The following is a 21,437-nucleotide window of genomic DNA, read 5'->3' as shown; positions in this document are numbered from 1 at the left end:
GTTCCTGAGATGAACCCCACTTGGTCATGATGTATAATCGTTTTTATGTGTTGTTGGATTCTATTTGCTAAAATTTTGGTGAGGATTTTGGCGTCTATGTTCATCAGTGATATTGGCCTATAATTCTCTTTTTTTGTAGTGTCTTTGCCTAGTTTTGGTATCAGGGTGATGGTGGCTTCACAGAATGAGTTTGGGAGTATTCCCTCCTTTTCAATCGTCTGGAAGAGTTTGAGAAGGACTGGTATGAGTTCTTCTTTGTATGTTTGGTAGAATTCCCTGGTGACGCCATCCGGTCCTGGAGTTTTATTTGTAGGGAGGTTTTTAATTGCTATTTCTATTTCCTTTCTAGTGATCGGGTTGTTCAAGTGTTCAGTTTCTTCTTGATTCAGTTTTGGTGGACAGTATGTTTCCAGAAACTTGTCCATCTCCTCTAGGTTATCCAGTTTGTTTCCATATAGTTTTTCATAATATTCTCGTATGATATTCTGTATTTCTATTTTGTTTGTTGTAATTTCTCCATTTTCCTTTCTTATTTTGCTAATTTGTGCTCTCTCTTTTTTCTTCTTTGTGAGTTTGGCCAGAGGTTTGTCGATTTTATTTACTTTTTCAAAAAACCAGCTTTTGGTTTGGTTGATTTTTTCTATGGTCTTGTTAATCTCTATTGTATTTAATTCCTCTCTGATCTTTATTATTTCCTTCCTTCTGCTGCTTTTTGGGGCTTTTTGTTCTTCTTTTTCTAATTGATTCAGGTGATGGGTTAACTTGTTTATTTGAGATTGTTCTTCTTTTTTGAGGAAAGCCTGTATCGCTATAAACTTCCCTCTTAGCACTGCCTTTGCTGTGTCCCATAGGTTTTGAGTGGTTGTGCTTTCATTATCATTTGTCTCAAGGTATTTTTTAATTTCAGCTTTGATTTCCTCATTGATCCATTGTTTTTTCAATAACATATTGTTTAATCTCCATGCTTTTCTTTTTTTCTCCTTTGTTTCTCTGTTGTTGATTTCCAGTTTCATGGCATTGTGGTCAGTAAAGATGCTTGAGATAATTTCTATCTTCTTAAATTTGTTGAGGTTTCTTTTGTGTCCAAGTACATGATCGATCCTGGAAAATGTTCCATGTGCACTTGAAAAGAGTGTATATTCTATTTTTGGGGGGTGTAATGCTCTGAAAATATCCACCAAATCTAGTTTTTCTATTGTAGTATTTAATTTCTCTGTTGCCCTTTTTATTTTCTGTCTGGAAGATCTGTCTAGTGATGTTAATGCAGTGTTAAAATCTCCAACTATGATTGTATTCCCATCAATATCCCCCTTTATCTCTGTTAGTAATTCTTGTATGTACTTAGGTGCTCCTATATTGGGTGCATATATATTAACGAGTGTAATATCTTCATCTTGTATCACTCCTTTAATCATTATAAAATGTCCCTCTTTATCTTTCTTTATGGGCCTTTGTTTTAAAGTCTGTTTTGTCTGAAATCAATACTGCAACACCTGCTTTTTTGGCTTTTCCACTTGCATGGAATAATCATATGGTATTTTTCTTTCTCTTTCTGGCTTACTTCACTTTGAATGACATTCTCCAGGGCCATCCATGTTGCTGCAAATGGCATTATTTTATTCTTTTCATGGCTGAGTAGTATTCCATTGTATAAATATACCACAACTTTATCCAGTTATCTGTTAATGGACAATAGGTCTTGGCTGTTGTAAATAGTGCTGCTATGAACATTGAGTTCTCTAGTGAAAACTTAAGACATAAGACCCCTAATATTCATGATGTTCTACATGTACGTGAGTCTTCTAAGACACTCAGTAGTTGTGACCTCTTAAATGCACTACCCATGGTGACATCTATTCTAGCTCCTGTGTCTTCTGACCAAGAAATGGAGGTAAAATCCATAGCTGTTAATTATGATAATTGACAAGCTTTAACTCTAGCCGTGAGTACTTAGCCCTGCGTGTCTCTGATAGAGCAAGTACCACAAGTGGGCTCTGGGCATCTTCCATTTTCTGTGTCTATTAGTTCAAATCTCAACTCTAATCCTCACATGCACATCTTCAGCAGGAAATACATGGCCCAGAGAGGACATGTGGACACTGTAAGGATTCAGTTGGTGTGTTAGTTCACCCTGATGGTACGCTATGCTGAGTGTGCTAACCTTCCCTCTTTGTTCCCCCAAGCTTCTCACTGAGTGTTTTCAATTGATTGAATAAACTGCATGATTTGAGCATTCTAATTTGGTCTATGAGCCTTCCTGGGTCATGATTTCTGAAATAGCTTGCCTGATAGCATACTAGGAGAATACCATTGTGTCAAGGTGATTTCCCACACATTTTCCTTCTTGTGTTTTACTTTTTGGGTTTTTGCCTTTACTCCGTTGCTCATCTTCTTGTTTCTTCTTAAATAAACATTTCTAAAATGTAAGTGGCCTTCAAGGAACTGCTTTAGGTTCCCATAAATTTAGAAATGTAGTGCTTTCTTTTTCTAACTAGTATTAATATTTAAAAACTAATATGACACTAGTATAAGACAGCCACCATTGTATAATTTTTAATATCCTTTTGAAAATAATGGTTATATAGAAATATTTACTATTTCCAACATCAGATTGTTTAACCTACAATTTTGTGATTCATTTCTAATCTTATTGCATTACAGTCAGAGGTCTGAATGGTGTTAATCCTTTGGGATTAATAGAGGCTTCCTTTATAGTCTCAAATATGGCTGTCTTTATGAATATTCTGTGTGTACTCAAAAAGACTGTATGTTTCCCGTCTGTTGAGCATAGAGTTTGATATATCTTTAATAGCTCAACTTTGGTGGTTGTATTTTCCAGACACTTTATTATCACTTCTAATACTTTATTTGTGTGATCTCTTAGATTCTGCAGCAAGTATGGTAAAATCTTCAACTACAGCTGATAAGTCATCTGTTTCTTCTTCCTGCAGTTTACTCAGTATTGCTTGGTGTATTTGCAGCTGTGTTTTAAGGTGCACATGAGTTAATAGTCTTGTTCAATTATTCCTTTTACTAATACATAATTTTCTTTCTTTCCTTTATTTTTTTTGTCTTAAATTCTATTTAGTCAGATATTAAGAGATGATCTCACGTTTCTCTTGGTTCCTATTTCCCTAGCATAACTTTCCCATCCATTTTTAATATTTCATTTTCTTTTTGTCTTAGACGTGTTGTTGTCTGCCCATTGTGGGGCTTTAATTTTTCGTTCCAATATGAGATTCTCTGGTTTTAATTGGTGACCATGACCACTTCATTATAATTAATCCTACAGTGAGACATTGCACACATCTTAAGGCCTATACTCATGTTTAGTTACCCATATTGCTTCCTTAATTATCCAAATATCTAGCTTCCCCCCTAAAAGAAGAAGCTTTTGTCCGCTCTCCTGGCATGTTGATCGTACCCCAGTCTTGTAAATATTAACAATACTTTAGTTTGGTTTATTAATTTGGCAATCTTTGAGTGTTTCTGACTTGAGCCTGTTGAGATTTACAAAAAGTTTTTGAAGATTCCAACTAAGCCTCTTGGGGGGAAAAAACTGGCTTATGTGGCTCTGGATGGGGAGAAGGAATTGACAGCCATCCTCCTCTGGGTATAGAATGTCCACCATTAACAGCAGGTCTTATTTAACATTTTGCAGTAACAAGCTGTCCCTGGTTCTCAGATTGATTGATTTTTTTCAGATTTATTTAAAAAATAAAAAATAAATGAGTCACCTCTTTCTCTTTATGGGGAACCAGCCTCCCCCACCCGGGACACCCTTTTACTAGGCCCCTGATGAAGGCTCAGCTGCAGAAGAAAGCCCCTCCTCTCTGCCCTCAGTTAGATGACCCTTACTTGGCCAGTGCCCTCAGCTCTGACCCATTTGCTTGAGCCAGAAGCAGTAATCGAGTATGGACTTCAGAGGCTTGGGCTCTGATGCTCATTTTGACCCTCCTTGTTCCAAAGCCCCTTCAATACCAGCTTCTACAGTTGAGAGTATTTTACTCCTGACTCCGCAGTTCACCCAGGCTTCATTACAGCTGATGTTCCAGGCACAAGTGCTCCTGGGGTCCACCCTGGTGCACCAGGGCCAGGATCCAAACCTGCTTGGCCAGCCCTGTTTGCATCTCCACCAGGGAAAGGGGTCCTACAGAATGTGGCAACACTCGTAGGAGGAAACAGAAAAGCACCGAAGCAGGCCTTCACCTGTCATTCCAGGGTGGCGATTTCAAAAGCAGAGGCCTTGGGCACTTTTGATTCAAATCCTACTCGGCGGTTGACTAACTGTGTGACTGTGCTGGCATGTCATTCAACTTCCCTTCCACTTAGTTTTCTCATCATTAAAATAGAGAGAAAAACAGGTTTGGTTGTTATCAAGAGGAGGTAAGCTAATGCCTGTAGGTTTATGTGGACTTCAGTGTTTCAGTGATCGTTCTCTTGTATTTTTCTTCTGAAATTATCTCTAGTTGAAGGATGTTCTTCGTAAGTTCTCCGTAACTTAACTCCATATTAAGCCTCACGATAACCCTCTTGTGACGACAGTGTACCGGAACTGCAATGCAGTACTGGGTCCAGAGGAGAAGGGCTATATCCAGAGAAATGCTCACTGCCCTGAGACTAACCATCTACCCTGCTGTGCAGATTTCAAGAGCTTGCAGCTGGGTGTATGTTTTGGCGTCGCGCCTTTGTGTGAGAGACCAGTGCGCTGGCTTTGATTAGCCAGTCTGGCAGGGTTGGATGAAGACAGATGTCCCGATCTATTCTGAATGTTTTAATTTTTTTCATTAAAGACATCACAATTGGTTTTATTGAATATCTCCTTGGTGCTTCACTAGTAATACTCTGAGCTTTATTTGGAGGCAATTTCTCCAAATTAAAATGAGATCTTAAATCTCTTAAGTAAAGGAGACTCTGGTGACATGCAGTGGCATTGCTGGCAAGTCGATAAGGAATGAGGGACCAGTTTGAGTGTCACTGGAAGAGTTTATGGGAAAGTTTGGTAGAAGGCATTGAATTTCTGGAAGTGGAAAATGGACACTGATAGTGACCTGAGAGATTGGCTGGTCTTTGCTTAAGATAATGGGAAATCTCTGAAAGCTTTCCAAGGTGCTTGCTATTTCAAATGGAGGAAGATACTAGAAAACCTTCCTGACCTCTGTTTAGTTTCAATGGCCGTGTTTTCTCTCTTTCAGTGTCACATTTTTCATAGATATTGAACAGATATTAATTCTGTCCAGAACCACCACCATCAGAAATAGTGTTAGTTTTTGTCCTCACGTGCACTTATCTTTTTTCTTTATGCTTCCAGCTAATTTCCCCAGCCCACTTCCCCACCCTATATGTGGTATCTATGGATTATTCAGTAAAGTCAGTGTTCTTAAGCTTAAGTGAGGAGTAAGTCATGTTGTTTCTTCTTTCCAAATGGCAACCGAGAATTTCTTTCTGAGCTTGTCTGCTTTTCTCAGTGTCTTCTGGTCTCCCCTCTTCATGCTTAATCTTATTTTAAACTCTAAAGTGTTAACTCCAGTGATAAGCAGCTGAACTGTAAATTAGCCAATGAAAGAAGCGTCATTTTACACCTTATTGTCAAGAAAATGAGTCCTTGCTAAGCGTTTATGCAGGGGTCTGATTCTGAAAATACTTCTTAGGACCCAGCTGTCCTACCCAGTGCTAATGTGGAGGAAAGTTCACACTCAGCTCCAACCCTGAACCCCACGTGTGTGTTGTTCCACCCCAGAGATCTCAGTGGTCATGGTTAGGGTATGGGTTCACTTAGTAGGTTTTGATTTTTACGATTGACACAAAGAAACTTTGTCAGGATGGCTACTGTTCACAAATATTCGTTGTTTGGGCAAATGAAAGGTGTCTGAAATGTCTATTGGATCAGTGATAATGAATGAAGGAAGCAATGAGAAGGGCTGGAGCTCCATGATGGTGGCATTTCTGTCATTACTTTTCCAACATCTTTCCCTCCTCCAGGAACCATTACCTGTTGCTCCTGGTCTCCTTTATTAAGCCACCCCAGTTCTCACTGAACCCTCATTTTTCCCATCTCATGCTTTCCAGATCTGGAAATCTTTCCAACAGTGGCCCTTATACATTCTGATGATATTTAATTAGTTGCCTTTCATCCGGCCTTAGTCTCAGAAACTAACTTAAAAATCAGTGATTGTAACAATTCTAATGACCTGATGTGATGGTGGACAGTTCAAGCCTAGTCCCACAATAATGAAAAAAGACAAAAAACAAACCACGAACCACAGAAGAATGTGGTATGTTCTTGTCCTGGGTTTCTTTGCTGTGCTTCCCAGACTTACACAATGCAGACTGACAGTTTTGTGTGGTTTTGCATTAACAAGGGTATGGGAACCGTGCTTTGGAGTTTATAGTCAAAATGAAGACTGAAGACGGTTCGTTACACTGATAAAGGTAATAACCTTGATGTTTTTGCATATGCTTTTCTAACCTGTATTTTTGGATTATCTTTCCCCTCCTGCAGTGCAAGCAAGATGAGGTGTTAGCGTCCCTTGGCTGAAAGGAAACAATACAGAATGAGCAGGAGACGAGGTAAATGAATGAAAAGACGAAGAATGTATTTCTCTAGAAAAATACGCACACACACAACTTTTTGCTTTATTAATTCTCTTTATTAATTCACACATGGATAGAGCGTAAGCGTGTCACACTTTTGGCACTGTGCACAGTTCTAGAGTAAGCTGTTTGGTTGTCTCCAGCCGTTACTACACATTAGCACAAGAGCATCTAGGACACGTCAGCAGCGTGCTGTCACGCTGGTGCGAGAGCTGCCGCAAGTACTCTGTTTTCCATGTTTGTAAACAAAATAGAAACAGCACTACATAAACACTGTGATTGGAAAAATACCTTCTTTTCAAATCCTCCCTTACATTCAGTAAAGGAAACTTAAACTACTTTAGTATCCAAAATACATTTTCTCTGAAAGAATATAATTCTCTTTAGGTGTGCTAAATATGTCACCAGAACAAATCAATTTTTGTGTCTTTCCAAAACTAGATCATTTTCTGAAAGGCAGTGGCACAAGATGACACAGATGAGACTTGAGATGTGATGGGTTCCAATGTGTCTCCTCATTCAGCATACAAATTAAATCACGGTAGCTGATTACAGTTGCAAATTCACAAATTAGCTTCAAGGGCCAGTAATGACATCGGTGTATTCAGGGATTTTTGAAGACTTTATATTGAAGGAAGTAAAGAGAGGTAGGGGAATCTAATCTTGGATTTTAATGAGGAACTCTATACTTTTATTTTAAATGAATTGGTATATAGTTAAACTTGTAGCAGTCACATTTTTCCTCCTCCTGTTTCACTAATAGCAGCAAACAAGAGGTCAACTACAAACTGACTTCTAATTAGTCCTACTGAATCTTCCTGGAAAAGGCTGAGATCTTGTTAAGCTTTGAAGCTGGGCAGAAAGCAGTTAATGGACTTACGTGGGGTCTTTTAATTACCAGTCTCAAACAAATTTATCGTTTAATGCTAGATAGCACCCAAGGGCAAGAGGTAATCTGCTTTATAAACCTTGGAGTGATTTACTTTATAAATCCTGGAGTTTAGGAAAGCTGAGAACTCTCTTTAAAGGGAGTATTCTCTTCCACTAGGAATTACATTTTTGGCAGTTTTGTGAAAAATTTAGTGATGGAGTCTTCGTGACCTCCCAGTTGGTAAATGTGAGCGACTGAAGCACATGCAACACAAAGGCTAATTCCTCACAGCATTGGGACCTGCCCAATACACAGGATTATCCAAAACCAAGCTGAGCCTATGACCTTAATAAATCCATGAACAAACTGACCCATCTAATGTTTCGAGCAAACTGACTCAATTTCTTTTTCATTCGAATCATTACATCTTCCTGCCAAATGCAGGACTTTTTCTCCACACACTCAGTCACTTCAGTTTTAGAAATCCACTTTGTCTTGCAGAGGTCATGTAATTTGTGCGGTTTACATTGTGTGGATGGTAAAAACATCTGAGCAACGTCAGAATTGATTGAAATTAAAAAAAAAATTAAAAATCAGATCCATAGCCAAATACTGAAATATTCTAATTCAAAGTTTAGAGTTAAAAAGAAAAATATTGACAGTGGTTTTAATTTTTTCAAAGGTATAAATGGCTCAAGATTAACAAGGAGCACCCTGTATCTGAAACTAGGTCAATTTGATCACGTTTTACTTGTATACTTTGCTTGCATTTCTGTGACATTTGTAGCTCAATCCTGGATGAAAGATGGAATTCACAGGAGTTCACAAATATTATAGAGGGAGACTCCATTCCTAAACTGTCTCCCATAGCAAAAGTACCAAGTAAAACTTTCTTCAGGTTCACAATGGACAAATTCACTTAATAATTCTCACAAATGAGATGTTCGCTCCTGGGAGGATGGAAATCACTTTAAATGCATGGTCTGTCTTGCTCCCAGGAGGTGAGGGGTCAGTGATCATGATGTTGTATTTGCGTCACATTCAAGCGGATGACTCCTGCTGCTCAATCACTTCCATGGGGATGGCCTCAGCCCCCTCCTCGCCGGGGTCGTTGGCGGGCTCATTCCTCGGCTCCTGGTGGCAGATGTAGACAGGGACGTCGCCAGCCTCGGCCAGGGCTGCAGCAGCAGGAGCACTGGAGGTGGCGCGGTTGGAGCGGCGGCCCCCGGAGCGCTGGGCTCTAAACTGTCTCCACTGACGCAGCAGGGCATCCTGGACCTGGAAGAGAAAAGGGAGCAGTGCGTTCTCAGATGTGTCAGAAATGACCTTGAGCCGCGTTCGTGAGTGCAGTTCTTCATCAGAGATTAGAGGAGGCTGCATTCTAATTCTGGTCTATGTGCTCTGGCTGTAGAATGTACCGTCTTGGCAGAAGAATCTGCAAATTGGAGAACTGAGTTCTTGCCTAAGCTACCACTGTAAGGGTTATTTGCTATTCTGAACAAAGGTTTCCTCATTAGCTCTTATAGTCAATGAATAAAATCTGATTTGGTTTCACATTCAATATGGCATACACATCATATTGGGGAGATAGATTTTGAAACCTTTTTATCTGCTACTACCTCTGATACAGCAGAAGCTTTCATCTAAATCTACAGAGTAGTGGTCATGAAAATATATATGAAAATCATAGCACAGTTCTGAATTTTATGATAATGGAAAACTGTTGATTTTCCTTTATCCAATGTGGCTTGAGGTGGGGTGTGCCTGATAAAACTCTGGTTAGTGGTTGAAGTTTTAAGAATAAAATTGCAATTGCTTTGTATTGAAAGACTGCTAATATGTAAGCAAACTTACCAAACTTGCTTTAAAAATGTGATAAAAATCTATATCGAACGCAAGAGGAGAACGTACTAAAGTTGAGGTACTATTAGTACTTGTCTCAGAATATTACGACTTTTCCACGAGAAAAGGCAAAACAGTAAAGTGATTCACTGCAAAGCAAATCAAGAAGGTATGAAACTTGTAGCTGGAGAGGTTTACCTTCAGACAGCAAAGCAGCTGTGAGGTTCAAGGTGACAAACGGCAAGCAGAGTAATTTGGTCATCTGACAATTTGGAATACTAGTCTTTCCAAATTACGGAGGCAACTCGCTGTTTTTCTTTGTTTGTTTTTTGGAAGTGATGAGTACTTGGCTGCAAAGAACTTTATATCTAATTTTATTTAAAACAGACAAAGGCAAAAACTTGGAATGCCAGGGTGAGCTGTGAGCCACGCAGCTGAACTCCGCATCCACAGAGGACATCCGGGGGACAGAGGGTGGCGTGAGCAGCTTTAGCTGCTACCACGTTCCGTGCTCCGAGCCCTCGATGAATAACAAGTTACTCAGCCCTCACAGCAGCCCTAGGAGAAGGGCACTACTCTGCACTCCACAAAGGAGGGCTGAGGTTATACGTGTCCACAGACAGACAACCGGAAGGAGGTGGAGCCACCAGCCCGGGTAAGCCCTCGGCTCCTCCCCATGGCGCGTGGCCACAGTGTACACTGTACAGGGCTGACCATTAAGTTTAGAGCTGAACTGGACATAGGGTTTGTTTCTGTGCCCATGACAGGACGACAGCATCGAGCATCTGAGCTCCAGACACTGTGCTCTTTAGGTTTGAGTCCCGGTTTGTTTGCTGCATGTTTTTTTCTTTATGTTTTATCCTCTGTGAAAAGGGGATCATAACACTAATTCAAAGAGCTATCGGTAAGACCTGTTGAGGTTATTGAAATCACCTCTCGTGGTGGTGGTGCACAGCAGTAATTCCCCTCCTTTTCTCTCCTCCACGCTGACTCCTAAGGATTTTCTAGTCAGTGTGGCTGGATTTGCATGTCAGATAACTCCTCTATTATCTTACGCTTTCAGACTCCTCTATCTGGCCCCTTTCTTTATTAGAGCTGTTTACCGGTTGAAAATTGATTCATGCAAGTGTTTTGCCCCCTGTGGTTTTCTGAGCACACTGCTAAGAAGAGGTACACGTAGAAGCTGTAATGTGGCTGGAGAGAAAAGGCGGGACTGGAGGACAGGAAGAGGTGGAGCTGCACAGACAGCCAGCCAAGGCTGTTGACCTGCATCTGGGGCTGAGCAGCTGAGTACTGGCTGGTTTGTGAACCCTTTGAGACATTTCCGTCTTGAGGCTGAGACACATGGAGAAGACAAAGTCGGGAAAGTTAAGTCCTTTTACTCTTTCTAATCTAAGCCGTGTGCTAAGCTAAGCCGTGTGCTCCCTGACACATTTTGGTTTCTTGCACTCTGCTACTGCCATTCAGAATAGCCGTGAGGTGACATGCTCCAGACAGGCTGAACGCCCTTAGGCTTGTTTTCTTCAAAAGAAAGAATTTAAGCCGCATCAAAAGAGATCCGAAGTCTTGGCCTGATGATTTTTGTCCTCTAGCTATTTACCCAACCATTTCAGTAACTCGGCCAGGCACACGTACGAGGGGTATCGAGCCCAGCAAGGGCACCTGGACACCGAGCACAGAGATGCTGTCCCTGGGAGGGGCGGGAAGGCCCCACCATCCCACTGCTTCCCCCTGAGTTGGCTCATCTCTCTGCTGAAGTGGTTCTTAGCCACTTACTGCCTTAACCTTAATTCTCCAAAAGTAATAAACTGCATGTCTCTCCCCGCCAGCTATAATGTTTCTTCCCATCAGGCCTCTGCTCACTCTGATCCCTCTGCTAGGAATGCCTTTCTCTCGTCCTACATCAAGGAAAAAGGCCTCTTTCAGGACTGAACCCTGCTGTCGTCCCCACGGGACTTTTCTCGGCCCCTACTGCAAGAGTCGGGGGCCTCCTCTCTGTGTGTGTTGCACCTGTCCACAGGTCGTCACTGCTCTGCCTACTGGACAGTCTGATGTTTTGCTTTGTCTCGCTCTCCTCCTGTCCTGTGAAATCCTTAAGGGCAGGAACCCTACCTATATAATTTGGAGGGTGGTGGTGCTAAGAAAGTGAGAAGAGCTCTTAATTACATAGTTCCGGATCTCGTGTTCAGCTGTCTCTATGCTAACCTAGGGCCCCGCAAAGCATCCCCTCCAGCCGGGGCTTGTCATTTCCTGGGAAGTACCTGATGCGCATGCACATGGAAGTCTTCTTCACTTCGCGATTTGCTCTGGGGAAAGGGGTGGCTGGATCTTTTGGGAAAAGGAAAGAAAATACTTTTGGTGGGAAGATCACCCTAGGGATATATTTTCAAATACAAATGCATTTATTACAGGTATTAATGAATATTTAGTTCAGACTCCTACCACTCACTCTGTCCTCTGCTTCACTCCCCAGGAAGGTTCTCTGTTTCCCTGTCTAGTTCCTGGGCTTTTGCTTTGCAATCTGTACAGAAGGGAGAGCTACAGAACTGAAGAGAGACTAGACTGATGATATCAGAAAGGACTGATATGAAAGCACAAGCTGGATGTGTCTGGGAAAGCACGTCCCGACTGAGTTATACATTCAGGTAAAACATGAGTAAATTTTACTTTCTGCCATGCAGTGAAATTTCTCCTTTAGCACCTCATCAAGAATCTAGTAAATATTTAAACTGCTTTCCAATTCTCCTTTGGACTTTAAATTTCTTGACAATGTATTTTCCTGTTGAGACTAGCAAAGAGATGGCGATACTTTATTTGGGTTGTACTGTCTATTAAACATAGGTCCTTAAATGCCAGGTATATAATCTAGGAACTATCAAATACCGTGTTGAGGAATTAGGAAATATACTGGCTCAGTATATTTTGGAGAAGCGAGGTCCCCAGACAAAGGAAACTGGTAGATCCTGTGGATTCAGCATCTCTTAAATACCAACATTGTCTTTAGAGCTAAAACTTACACAGATGTTTACAGGCATCTAAAGCAGATGGGACTCAGCAGGAAAAAAAGAAAAAGAAAAAAAAAGGAAGTCTTTATTTCACCTCATCTGTCCTTTTAAAATAGTCTCCACTGGAGTGTCCATGCATATTAGTGAAGTATCCAGCATGAGGCTGAAGGGTCTGAAGTCTGTTTTAATTTTTAAAAATGATGAGAGAAATGTTCATACCCTTCTATAATTGTCTTCCAGAATCATAACCTGTCCCTTTGTGTGGAGATGGCAATCTGCTTCAATTTGTCAACCACACATGTAAGAGTAGGCCCTTAGCAACATGTGAAAGACGCTTCAATAATTGCAGTTTAATAACGGCAATTATCTCCAACAATACCACAGGTTGAGCCCAATACTGCTTTGATCACAAGAATATGGGCATTGAATCTGTTTGAAAAAAACAGGGAGACTTTCGTTGCTCCTGAAGAGCATCTGAAAGGTTAGGAGTTGCTGATGGGATGAGTGTAATATACCAAGTTTTGAATTATATAAATTCATTGTTCATTATAAAAACCATGAACACAGATCACTTCCCATTTCCCTGATTATGTCAATATATTTATTGCCAACTTTTAAAAATGGAGCCCTGGTCTACTGGTTTGAGGACATAATTATTACACCTGGCTCTATTATTAACCAGCTGCATAAGGTTGGTAATATTTGGGCCTCTGGTTTCTATATTTGTTTAAAAAAAAAAAAGGAAAGAAAGAAAATCAGGTTGGATTCTTCGTGGTCGCATTTGGATGTTTTTGTCTTTGGCCTTTGTTTTCCTGTTAAGTTCATCATAAGCACGTACAGTTATGAGCTGCTGAATGGAAAGTGGGATTTGTCCCAGGATTCTGAGTCAGTGAACAAAGTGATTTTAAGACTTGCTCCTTGACCCCTTCACGTGCTGTCACCCCAGCCCAACAGCCCTTCTGAAGTCTGAACTTAAAATGGAAAAAAGCATGAGTTTTAAAAATACCTTAGGTTCCCTTGGAAGTTAGAAAGTAATTGCATGCTTCTCATGTTTTTATATGACATTTCAGAGCTGGATCCCTGTTAAGCCTTATTAATTACATGCTGAGGAATAACTTATGAATATTATTCAGAGTTGTCGCTGATCTTTTTTTCACCGTTTTGGAGGACGCATCACCTGTGTCTCTACTAGTCTAGTTTACAGAATATTTACCTTACAGAACCTGTTCATATGCTCTACAGTTTGAGGTAATTGGGTACTTGATGATTACAAGAGCAGGGCTTTCTAATTCTTTTTCACTATCTACTTTCCTAACTTTGAGGACGCTTTCTTGTTGTAAAAGACAAAAATAAGTAAGTGCCATCCATAATAAGGTTAAAGCCTTTGAAAATACTTAACTGTATTTCTTAAATGACATTCCCCTGCATCTCCCTCATTAAGTCAGGGTCACTCACTGCTTGAACAAAGAAGATTTTGTCTAGAGCAGTGGTCCTCGAAGTGGGTCTCCTGAAGACCAGCTGCATCACTTGGGAACTTGTCAGAAATGCAAATTCTCAGGTCCCATCCCTATCCTACTGAATAGGAACCTGCTGGCAGAGACCCAGCAATCTGTGGTTTAACAAACTTTCCCAGTGACTCATGCATCCTTAAGTTTGAGCGCCCTGGTCTAGAACAAAGAAATCATTGCTTAGCTTTGAGCCCAAAGCTCACTTTCTTGAGTCTCTAGGAAGACCATATTTTTGAAAACCAAGTTTTATTGAGTAAAAGAATTTCTAAATAGAAAAATGTATCTCCACATATGAAGTGATAACCTTACTGGTCTGAAAGCAGAACTTTACTAATAGCCACAGTATAGAGAACACGCAGGATGTGGCACCGGAGTCCCTTACAGACAGGGAGTGGAAGTGGTAAGTGCAGGGCCCTCCTACTCCCCCAAGAGCAAGGGGAGAGAGAAGTGTAGAGACCCTTTGCGTTTCCCCGTCATAGAGGGATACTTGGAAAAGTGTTTGGATGGTCAGTGTCCACACGCTTGGAAGAGTAGTAGGAAATGTCTGATACAGAAGCGGGCACTCATCTCCTGTTTCCTAGTACTATAATTCTTAAAATTCCTTTCCTGCTTCTGGTCTACCCATTGACTACCTAATCCATTTCTATAGGAGGAACCACTGATAACACATGGATAAAAAATAAACATTAAAACCTTTATCTTTATTGTAGAATTGACGTATTACCCCCTCGATCTCTGCTAAAATGTAACGTTCAGCCAGGCAAAGCCTGCTCACAACCCTGTCTCAGATGTAGCCGGAAATACCTTCCTGCATGGATGAGCACTGCCTGTTGCAGTGCTGTCAGACTGTACGTATGTTCACAGAAGGCCCAGCTGAGACCCAGATGCCTAAACCCCCGTGACTGCAGTATCACCTTTGGCACAGTACGCAACTTCTATATTATTAGAAATGTCACACTTGTACATTCCCCCAGTAACATGGTTTTAATTAAAATGGAGATGTTTTCTTTACTTCCAAAAGCAGAAATAACATACTCAAACTAGAGACTTTTGATTATGAGGGGTACCTCTGGGTTTGCTTATTGTGCCTGACACTTCTAAGACCACATCATGGTTGAGACACAATCAATATTGAGGTATTTTTTTTTTACAAATGTATACAGTCCTCTCGTGTTTTCAAGGTATGCCCTTCCTGAACCTGATTTTTATATTAGCTCTATATAGATGTTATTTTAGATGAAAACTTTTATTTTGTATGCCATCTGAACCAATTCAAAAGGCAGGGATATACATTCACAGGAATTGATACAAAGATGGGGTGACCTAAGCCCTATTTATTTATTAGTTTTTATTATTCTTGTTAAAAAAAAGGGACACTTCAACAGCTGGCAATGAAGGATGTCTTTTTATTTCTATCTGAGGCTTTCAGTGTAGGCCCTAGTAATAGAGACTGCACAGTATATTTTTGTTTGATTAGGGAATGAGTTGATGGATGAAGGAAGGAAAGAACAGAAGGTACTAATTAAAAGGGAGAAAAAGAACAAGAATAACCTTGCAATTTGGGGCTTGGAGATGAGCAAGCGGTCACAGAGCTATAAAATATTATAGGTGCTCACTGAATATTGTTTACCTGAAGAAATAAAAAGACTGGAAAATCCATTAAATATCAAGTGATAATGGTTAGAAAACAATTATTTTCCAGTTAGTAATAAGAATATGTTGATCTCTTAACAAAATGTAATTTGCCTTGGTACAAAATTATTCTTAATAGGAACTGATTTAAAATGATCACAAATACTTTTACATTAAAAATTATGAGGTATATAACTCAAAGTGTACTAATGAAGCTTCAGGAAAGAATCATAGACATAATGCCTTCAGTGGAAGGTTTAGTCCATTTAATTGGGAATCAGGAAATTTGGGGTCTAGTCCTGATTATACAGTGACTGGGCAAGCCATGTGATCTTTCTGGAGTTTAGATTTCTCACCTGAAAAATGAAGACGCTTCCAAATCATGTTCCCTGAAGGCCTAGAAGTTCTTTGGTACAAATTTAAGCAGTTCCACTTTTGTTTTACAAAGATATCATTAGAAGAAAGGAAAGTAGCTAAAAAGCCCTTAAAACACTGGCCATGTGGATCTCTAGATTTTATTGATCTAAATGCTCAGATAACAAATTATTTATTCCTTTTTGAGTCTTGTCTTCAGGGTGACTTTCAAAATGTCGAATAAGTAGCATGACACTGGCACCATGCAACTGGAAAAGAAGGTGCTGAACCAGTGCCAACTGGACACAACTAGTCATGAAACCCTGTAAGGTCAACTGCAGAAGGGAAAGCAAATGAAAAGTGCGCAGAGGCTGCCTGGAGACTGGAAAGAGCTGGCTTTCTACAGACGAGTGATGGGATTATGTGACGTGCACGCTTACCTCGTGGTTGCAGAAGCAGTAGATCACGGCAACGAAGAATCCCTAAAAAGAGAGGGAAAAATCGAGTTGAAGTTATTTCTGTGTGCAGCGTGTTGTTTAGTAACCAATACAAATAGCCCGGAGAGGAACATTTCACTATGGTAACAGCAAGTCGAGTCTTGATGAACAGTGACCACCACTCACATTCAGTGCTTCACTACAAGAATATTCATTAGAAATGCCCGTTTCTTGTTAGGATTCTATTGTGTGTCCCAGCTTGCTTTCCAAGTACCTCGCACTATGCCTTCAACAAGGCTTCGGACCTGAGGCCAAGTGAATGGAAACACGGAAAGCAGACAGTGGGAAAGGCAGGGAGGAGCCATCTTCCCTCCAGGGACCATATGTTCTCAAGTGTCATTCTAACCACAGCGGAGCCACAGAAAACTGTTGCCCCTGCGCCAACTAGCTGAGCAAGTAGTTGAATAAATACACCATCAGTTTCCTTACCTGGAAGTGAATCAGAGAGTGCATCACGTAGTCATAGACTCGGCCAAGCTGCGGGTTGGAAGGCCTCCAGGGAAGGACGACAAACTGGACCCCCAGCAGTGGGACGAGGACCAGAGTGGCCCTCACCGCCTTCAGGTACCTGTGCGATTCCGCCTCCGGGGTTTCCTTCAGTTTCTTCACCAGCACCCGGACAATGTTCAGCAGAAAGAAGAAGTTGACCTGCAAAGATATGATTATTATGAGCAAATTCAGCACCACTGAGGGACACCCACTGCCCTCAGTTCTCATTTATCCAGCGTGGGGAGCAGATGTCACCTATACAGGACACACGAGACAGCCCGAGAGGTTACAATCTGCTCAGCATGACGGGGCCTTGGAGCCCCGGAAAAGCTGAATGCCCTCTTCAGACCTGAATGAACATTTAGCTACTTAACTAAAAGTAAAATGAAGACTGAAAAATGTATCTGTAAAGCTTATGTGGTGGAAACAGCTAATCCAGACTTCTTTAAAAAAAAAAAACCACTTAAAATAATTTCATTGAGGCATAAAGTACATTCAATAAAATGGAGATTTTAAGTTTACATTTGGGAAGTTTAGACAAATGTATATATCTGTGTAATAAGCACTCCAAACAAGAGCATTTCCACCACCCCAAAAAGTGCCCTCTTGCCCCACTGCAGTCAGCGAGGCCCTCCCCCATCTCAAGCAACCATTGATTTCTATTACCATAGAAATGGAGTGATACAGAGTATGTACTCTTCTGTGTCTGGTTTCTTTGGTTTAACATACAATCTGTGAGGTTCATTCGTGTTGTGTATATGGGCATTTCATTCATTTTTATTGCTGAGTAGCACTGCATTATATGAATAATACATACCCATAATTTGTTTATTCATTCTCCTGTTGATGAAACTTGGAATGGTTCCACAGTTTGACTATTATGAATAAACATGCTATGAATACTTGTGTACAAGTCTTTGGGTGGGCATATGTTTTCATTCCACTTGAACAAGTACCCCAGGGGTGGAACTGCCTGATCATATGGTAAGTGTATGTTTAACTTCTATAAGAAATTGCAGTACTGTTTTCCAAAGAGGTGGCTTCGTGTTACACTCCCTCCAGCATTGTATGAGAATTCCAGTTTCTCTTCACTCTTGCCAGCACTTGGTATGGTCACTCTTTTTAATAACAGCCATTCTGGTGGATCACCAGCTTGTGGCTGTGAAGATTAGTTTTGAAACTAAGGTTGTTTAAAATTTTTAATTGATCATTTACTTAAAAATGATTAGAATGATTTTTCTACCTGGAATAGAAATAAATGTTACTACCCCCCAAAATTCAAGAATGGAAAGAGAATTTTTAGGGGGTGTTGTGTAAATATTCAAGACTCATGTTAGCAGGTCCTGGTGAGCACAGTCGAGCTAGTAAGCACATCACTACTCTGAAAAACAGCAACAGCAGGAGAAACTGAATTTGTATTGGCAAGGCCAGGAGTGTGAGAAGATGGGCTGGGTGAGAACCCAGCTTGATCAATTATTAATGGATGCTTCTCCAGTGCACGTGCAGAATATAGTCTAGGACTCTGCTTTTAGTTTTCTTACTCTTATCTGAAGAAAACACTGTCTTTGAGACTAATGGGGAAAATAATGTCTAAATATTAAATTGGATGGTTCTGATGGTGGCCAACATATAGTAAACTATGGGTAGAAATAAAGAGCTTGGATATAGATTCAGACAGTCATATTCTCCCTTGGCCCAACTTTTTACTAATCATGTGATTCTGAGTGATTTTACTTGAGTTTCTGGGTCCAGTTTTCCTAATGTGTAAACTGGTCCTGATGTATCAACTCTGACGGGCGGCTGTTGGGAACAGCGCAGCAGTGTACGTGAGGTGCCTGGAATATTTTACGTGCGGGATCAGTAGTAGTTAGAATGATGGCTCGTGGACCAAAGGAAAAATGGAAGATGATTTAGTTTGGCAGAGTCCAGGGGAAAATGGTGCAGGGGAACTTTGTGGTCTCTCACTTTCTTATCAGCAACATCTTTGCCCTTGGTCTTTACCTTCAACTAGGAGAATTTAGGTATAGGATTATTTTTTTAAACCCCCCTATATTGTTGCTATGGCTTGTACAGAAATAGCTTATGCTCCCTCTACCCATTTGTATTAATTAAAGATTTTTTTGAAACTCTCAAATCAAATTGTTCTTATTATAGATTATCATTAAAATAACTTCATCTTGAAATTGTAATACACATGCTACACAGAACCATCCTCACAGAAACCACCCCACAGAGATAACACTGTTAGTAGTGGATTTAAAAAGCAGTTCTCACCACCAGTGCTGCCATGACAGGGCCGTGGATGATGTAGAGCAGGTTGGTGTCCACGCTCAGCCAGCAGCTGAATAAAAGGAGGCGGGATACATCAGTACACTTGCATTTTATTTCCAAATATGTTAACGAAAAACCACAATACTTACTTGTCATTGAAGAGCAGCGCCCTAGAAATAGCATGAGCAGTAGTTGGCAGCAGTGGGAGCCCTAAAATGTGAAAAAGTACAAAAGCTATGACTACAGCTGTATGGAAGAGGGTAGTGTACTTTCAAGCCCTGGGACCAGTGTAACATCTTGTCAAGATATTTCCCCGTTGTTTTTGTGCAAATTATCTTCGGTCAAACCAGAAATATCATATGCTTTCAGAGAGTTTGGTTAAGAGCATTCAGATAATTAAAAGCCTTTCACAGATTATCCAGTATGGTGGGGACGTTATTACTCTCACGATGACTATAATCCTATCGTTACGTTGTGGTGAGGGTGATGGTGATGACAGTTACCTGAGACCAGAAAGCTTTTTGTTAAGGAAAAAAAAACTCCTTTTCTCAGATGTATCCATGCACAATAGAATATTGTTTGATTTAGTTGAGACATCTATAGAAAGAGGTTTTAAAATTACCAGATTAAGAAACGTGTCTCAGAAGTGAGTTTGACCCCCACACTTTTATTTTCTGTGTAGTATATGCAAAAAGAGAACGACTCAGAATAGTGAGTTTTCACCTAAGAACAACCTCGGCTTCTGAACCCATGAAGCATATAATTCAACAGGACCCTCGATTAAATGTTTGACCTGAAGGAATTTTGACTGTTACACAAAACACAATTATGTTTTATTCAGAGCAGTTCTAACATGCCATTTTCCCACTCAGGTTTAGAATCAGAAATCCATTCTCTAGATTTATTCTGATATACCCATTCTAGAATTAGACAGCAAGAGATACAATATGATCTCACTTCCACCTCATTCTGTAGAAAGAAAAATGGGTTTCTTACTTAATATAACGACCCCGTGTCTGATCATTCCTAGGGCTCTTTGCCTTCCTCCAGCCATGATGTCTCTGTTTATGCTGTCTATTTTTCTTTCCTTTTCCTTTTTTCCCTCCAGGCTTCAAGAGCCATAACAACCTTTCCCCGAGAGTGAGACTAATCCTCTCTCGCTAGGATTCTTCTTCAGAAGCACTAGGTAAATTCTATCTGTCCATCATAAAAGCTCATGGTAGGGTGGGGAATTCCCATCTTTGATTTATAACAAGGGGAGAACCAGCAAGGTGAAGAATCAATCTGAAGAGGGTTGTAAAATACATGATTTTTTCTGAGAACTAAACTTCAGTATTTGAAGTTGCTTGAGATTTGAGAGAAAATGACCAGGCAGCAATCCTAGGCAGTCTTTCTTTTTCTGTTGGGGAGTTCACCGCCAGATACTTTTTACCCAGGGGGTGATGTTCATAATGTCTCTTATAATTCTTTAACATGGAGTGGGTAACATTATTCACAGCTGAAATGAATGAATGACCCACCATTACAAAATTATCCCACTGGGTTTGGGTAATATATTTGGGTTAAAATTCATGTATTCCTGTTAGGAAGGGGTGTTATGGAAACAAATACTGCACAGGGTCATCCTGAAGTAAACTGTGGAGAAGACAGGCATCTGTTAGCTGGGTCTGTTTCCTGAAGACATTCTCATAATCATGTCCCTCCTTCTCAGCTCTCACCCTCATTCATGCTCATCACAGTCTGTGTGAACTTGTTAAAAGCTTCTACCAACTTCTCTTGGAGACTCAACCTGTGTCCCATCGCTCCTCAAAGGACCTGGGCCCCTGACGTTTGAGACCAAGACTAGAAAAACACTGTAAACGTACAGAGGTAAAGGTGGCTCAAAACTCAGCTGTAGAAAATACATACCCCATCCCAGGACATAGTACCAGCGCAGAGACTGTCCCTCAACAAACACCGACACTACGATGAGAGTGTGGAGATAGACCCCTTCACAGAGCATCCAGAAATAATTGCACGCCATCATGTACTGGTGGAAAAAGTGCAAAATCTTGCAGATCAGCTGTTGGAAAGAAATGGAGATACTTAGTGGAAGACACTAGCAAGGGTTTGGCAGCAAACAGGGTGAATGTGAAAATGAGCCAAAATATCTGCGTCCTGAAAGGCAGTGTCCCCAGGCATCTGTCAACACTTGTTACCCTTTATATGCAGACATCAGAGTAACAGAGTAATAGTGCATAGATTATTAGTATTACACGTAAACAGCCAGCCAACTGGGGCACTGGCAGCCGAGTCCCCCAAATGTTCTTTCCCCCTTACATTCAGGTGACTCATTTAGACTAGACAGGTTATCTTCCTGCAATGTGTCTGAGAC

At 40.7% G+C, this 21,437-nt stretch overlaps 1 protein-coding gene and 1 long non-coding RNA gene across 6 annotated transcripts in view; one reads left to right on the top strand and one right to left on the bottom strand.

Moving 5' to 3' along the window:
• The window catches only part of LOC116281291 (uncharacterized), a 53,255-nt gene extending 35,942 nt beyond the window's left edge, over positions 1–17,313 (top strand). For 2 of the 5 annotated variants that reach the window (XR_012074490.1, XR_012074493.1), the window contains 3 exons: positions 6,503–6,570; positions 9,695–11,952; positions 14,531–17,313. This is a non-coding gene — a long non-coding RNA (uncharacterized lncRNA). Of the gene's footprint in view, positions 1–6,502; positions 6,571–9,694; positions 11,953–13,382; positions 13,561–14,530 lie in introns of all 5 variants that reach the window. The other 3 variants (XR_012074491.1, XR_012074494.1, XR_012074492.1) reach the window with 3 other exon arrangements.
• CALCR (calcitonin receptor) overlaps positions 8,117–21,437 on the bottom strand; it is a 39,925-nt gene continuing 26,604 nt past the window's right edge. Inside the window, exons 7-12 of the mRNA XM_072964988.1 lie at positions 20,972–21,125; positions 19,213–19,273; positions 19,067–19,133; positions 16,733–16,951; positions 16,247–16,288; positions 8,117–8,743 (exon numbers count right to left, since the gene is read on the bottom strand). Of these exons, the coding sequence (XP_072821089.1) occupies positions 8,507–8,743; positions 16,247–16,288; positions 16,733–16,951; positions 19,067–19,133; positions 19,213–19,273; positions 20,972–21,125 (780 nt within the window). The 3' untranslated portion in view covers positions 8,117–8,506. The remainder of the gene's footprint in view (positions 8,744–16,246; positions 16,289–16,732; positions 16,952–19,066; positions 19,134–19,212; positions 19,274–20,971; positions 21,126–21,437) is intronic.

This window comes from Vicugna pacos, chromosome 7 (assembly GCF_048564905.1).
Source record: "Vicugna pacos chromosome 7, VicPac4, whole genome shotgun sequence".
Taxonomy (NCBI): domain Eukaryota; kingdom Metazoa; phylum Chordata; class Mammalia; order Artiodactyla; family Camelidae; genus Vicugna; species Vicugna pacos.
This window is presented reverse-complemented; position numbering and strand designations above follow the sequence as displayed.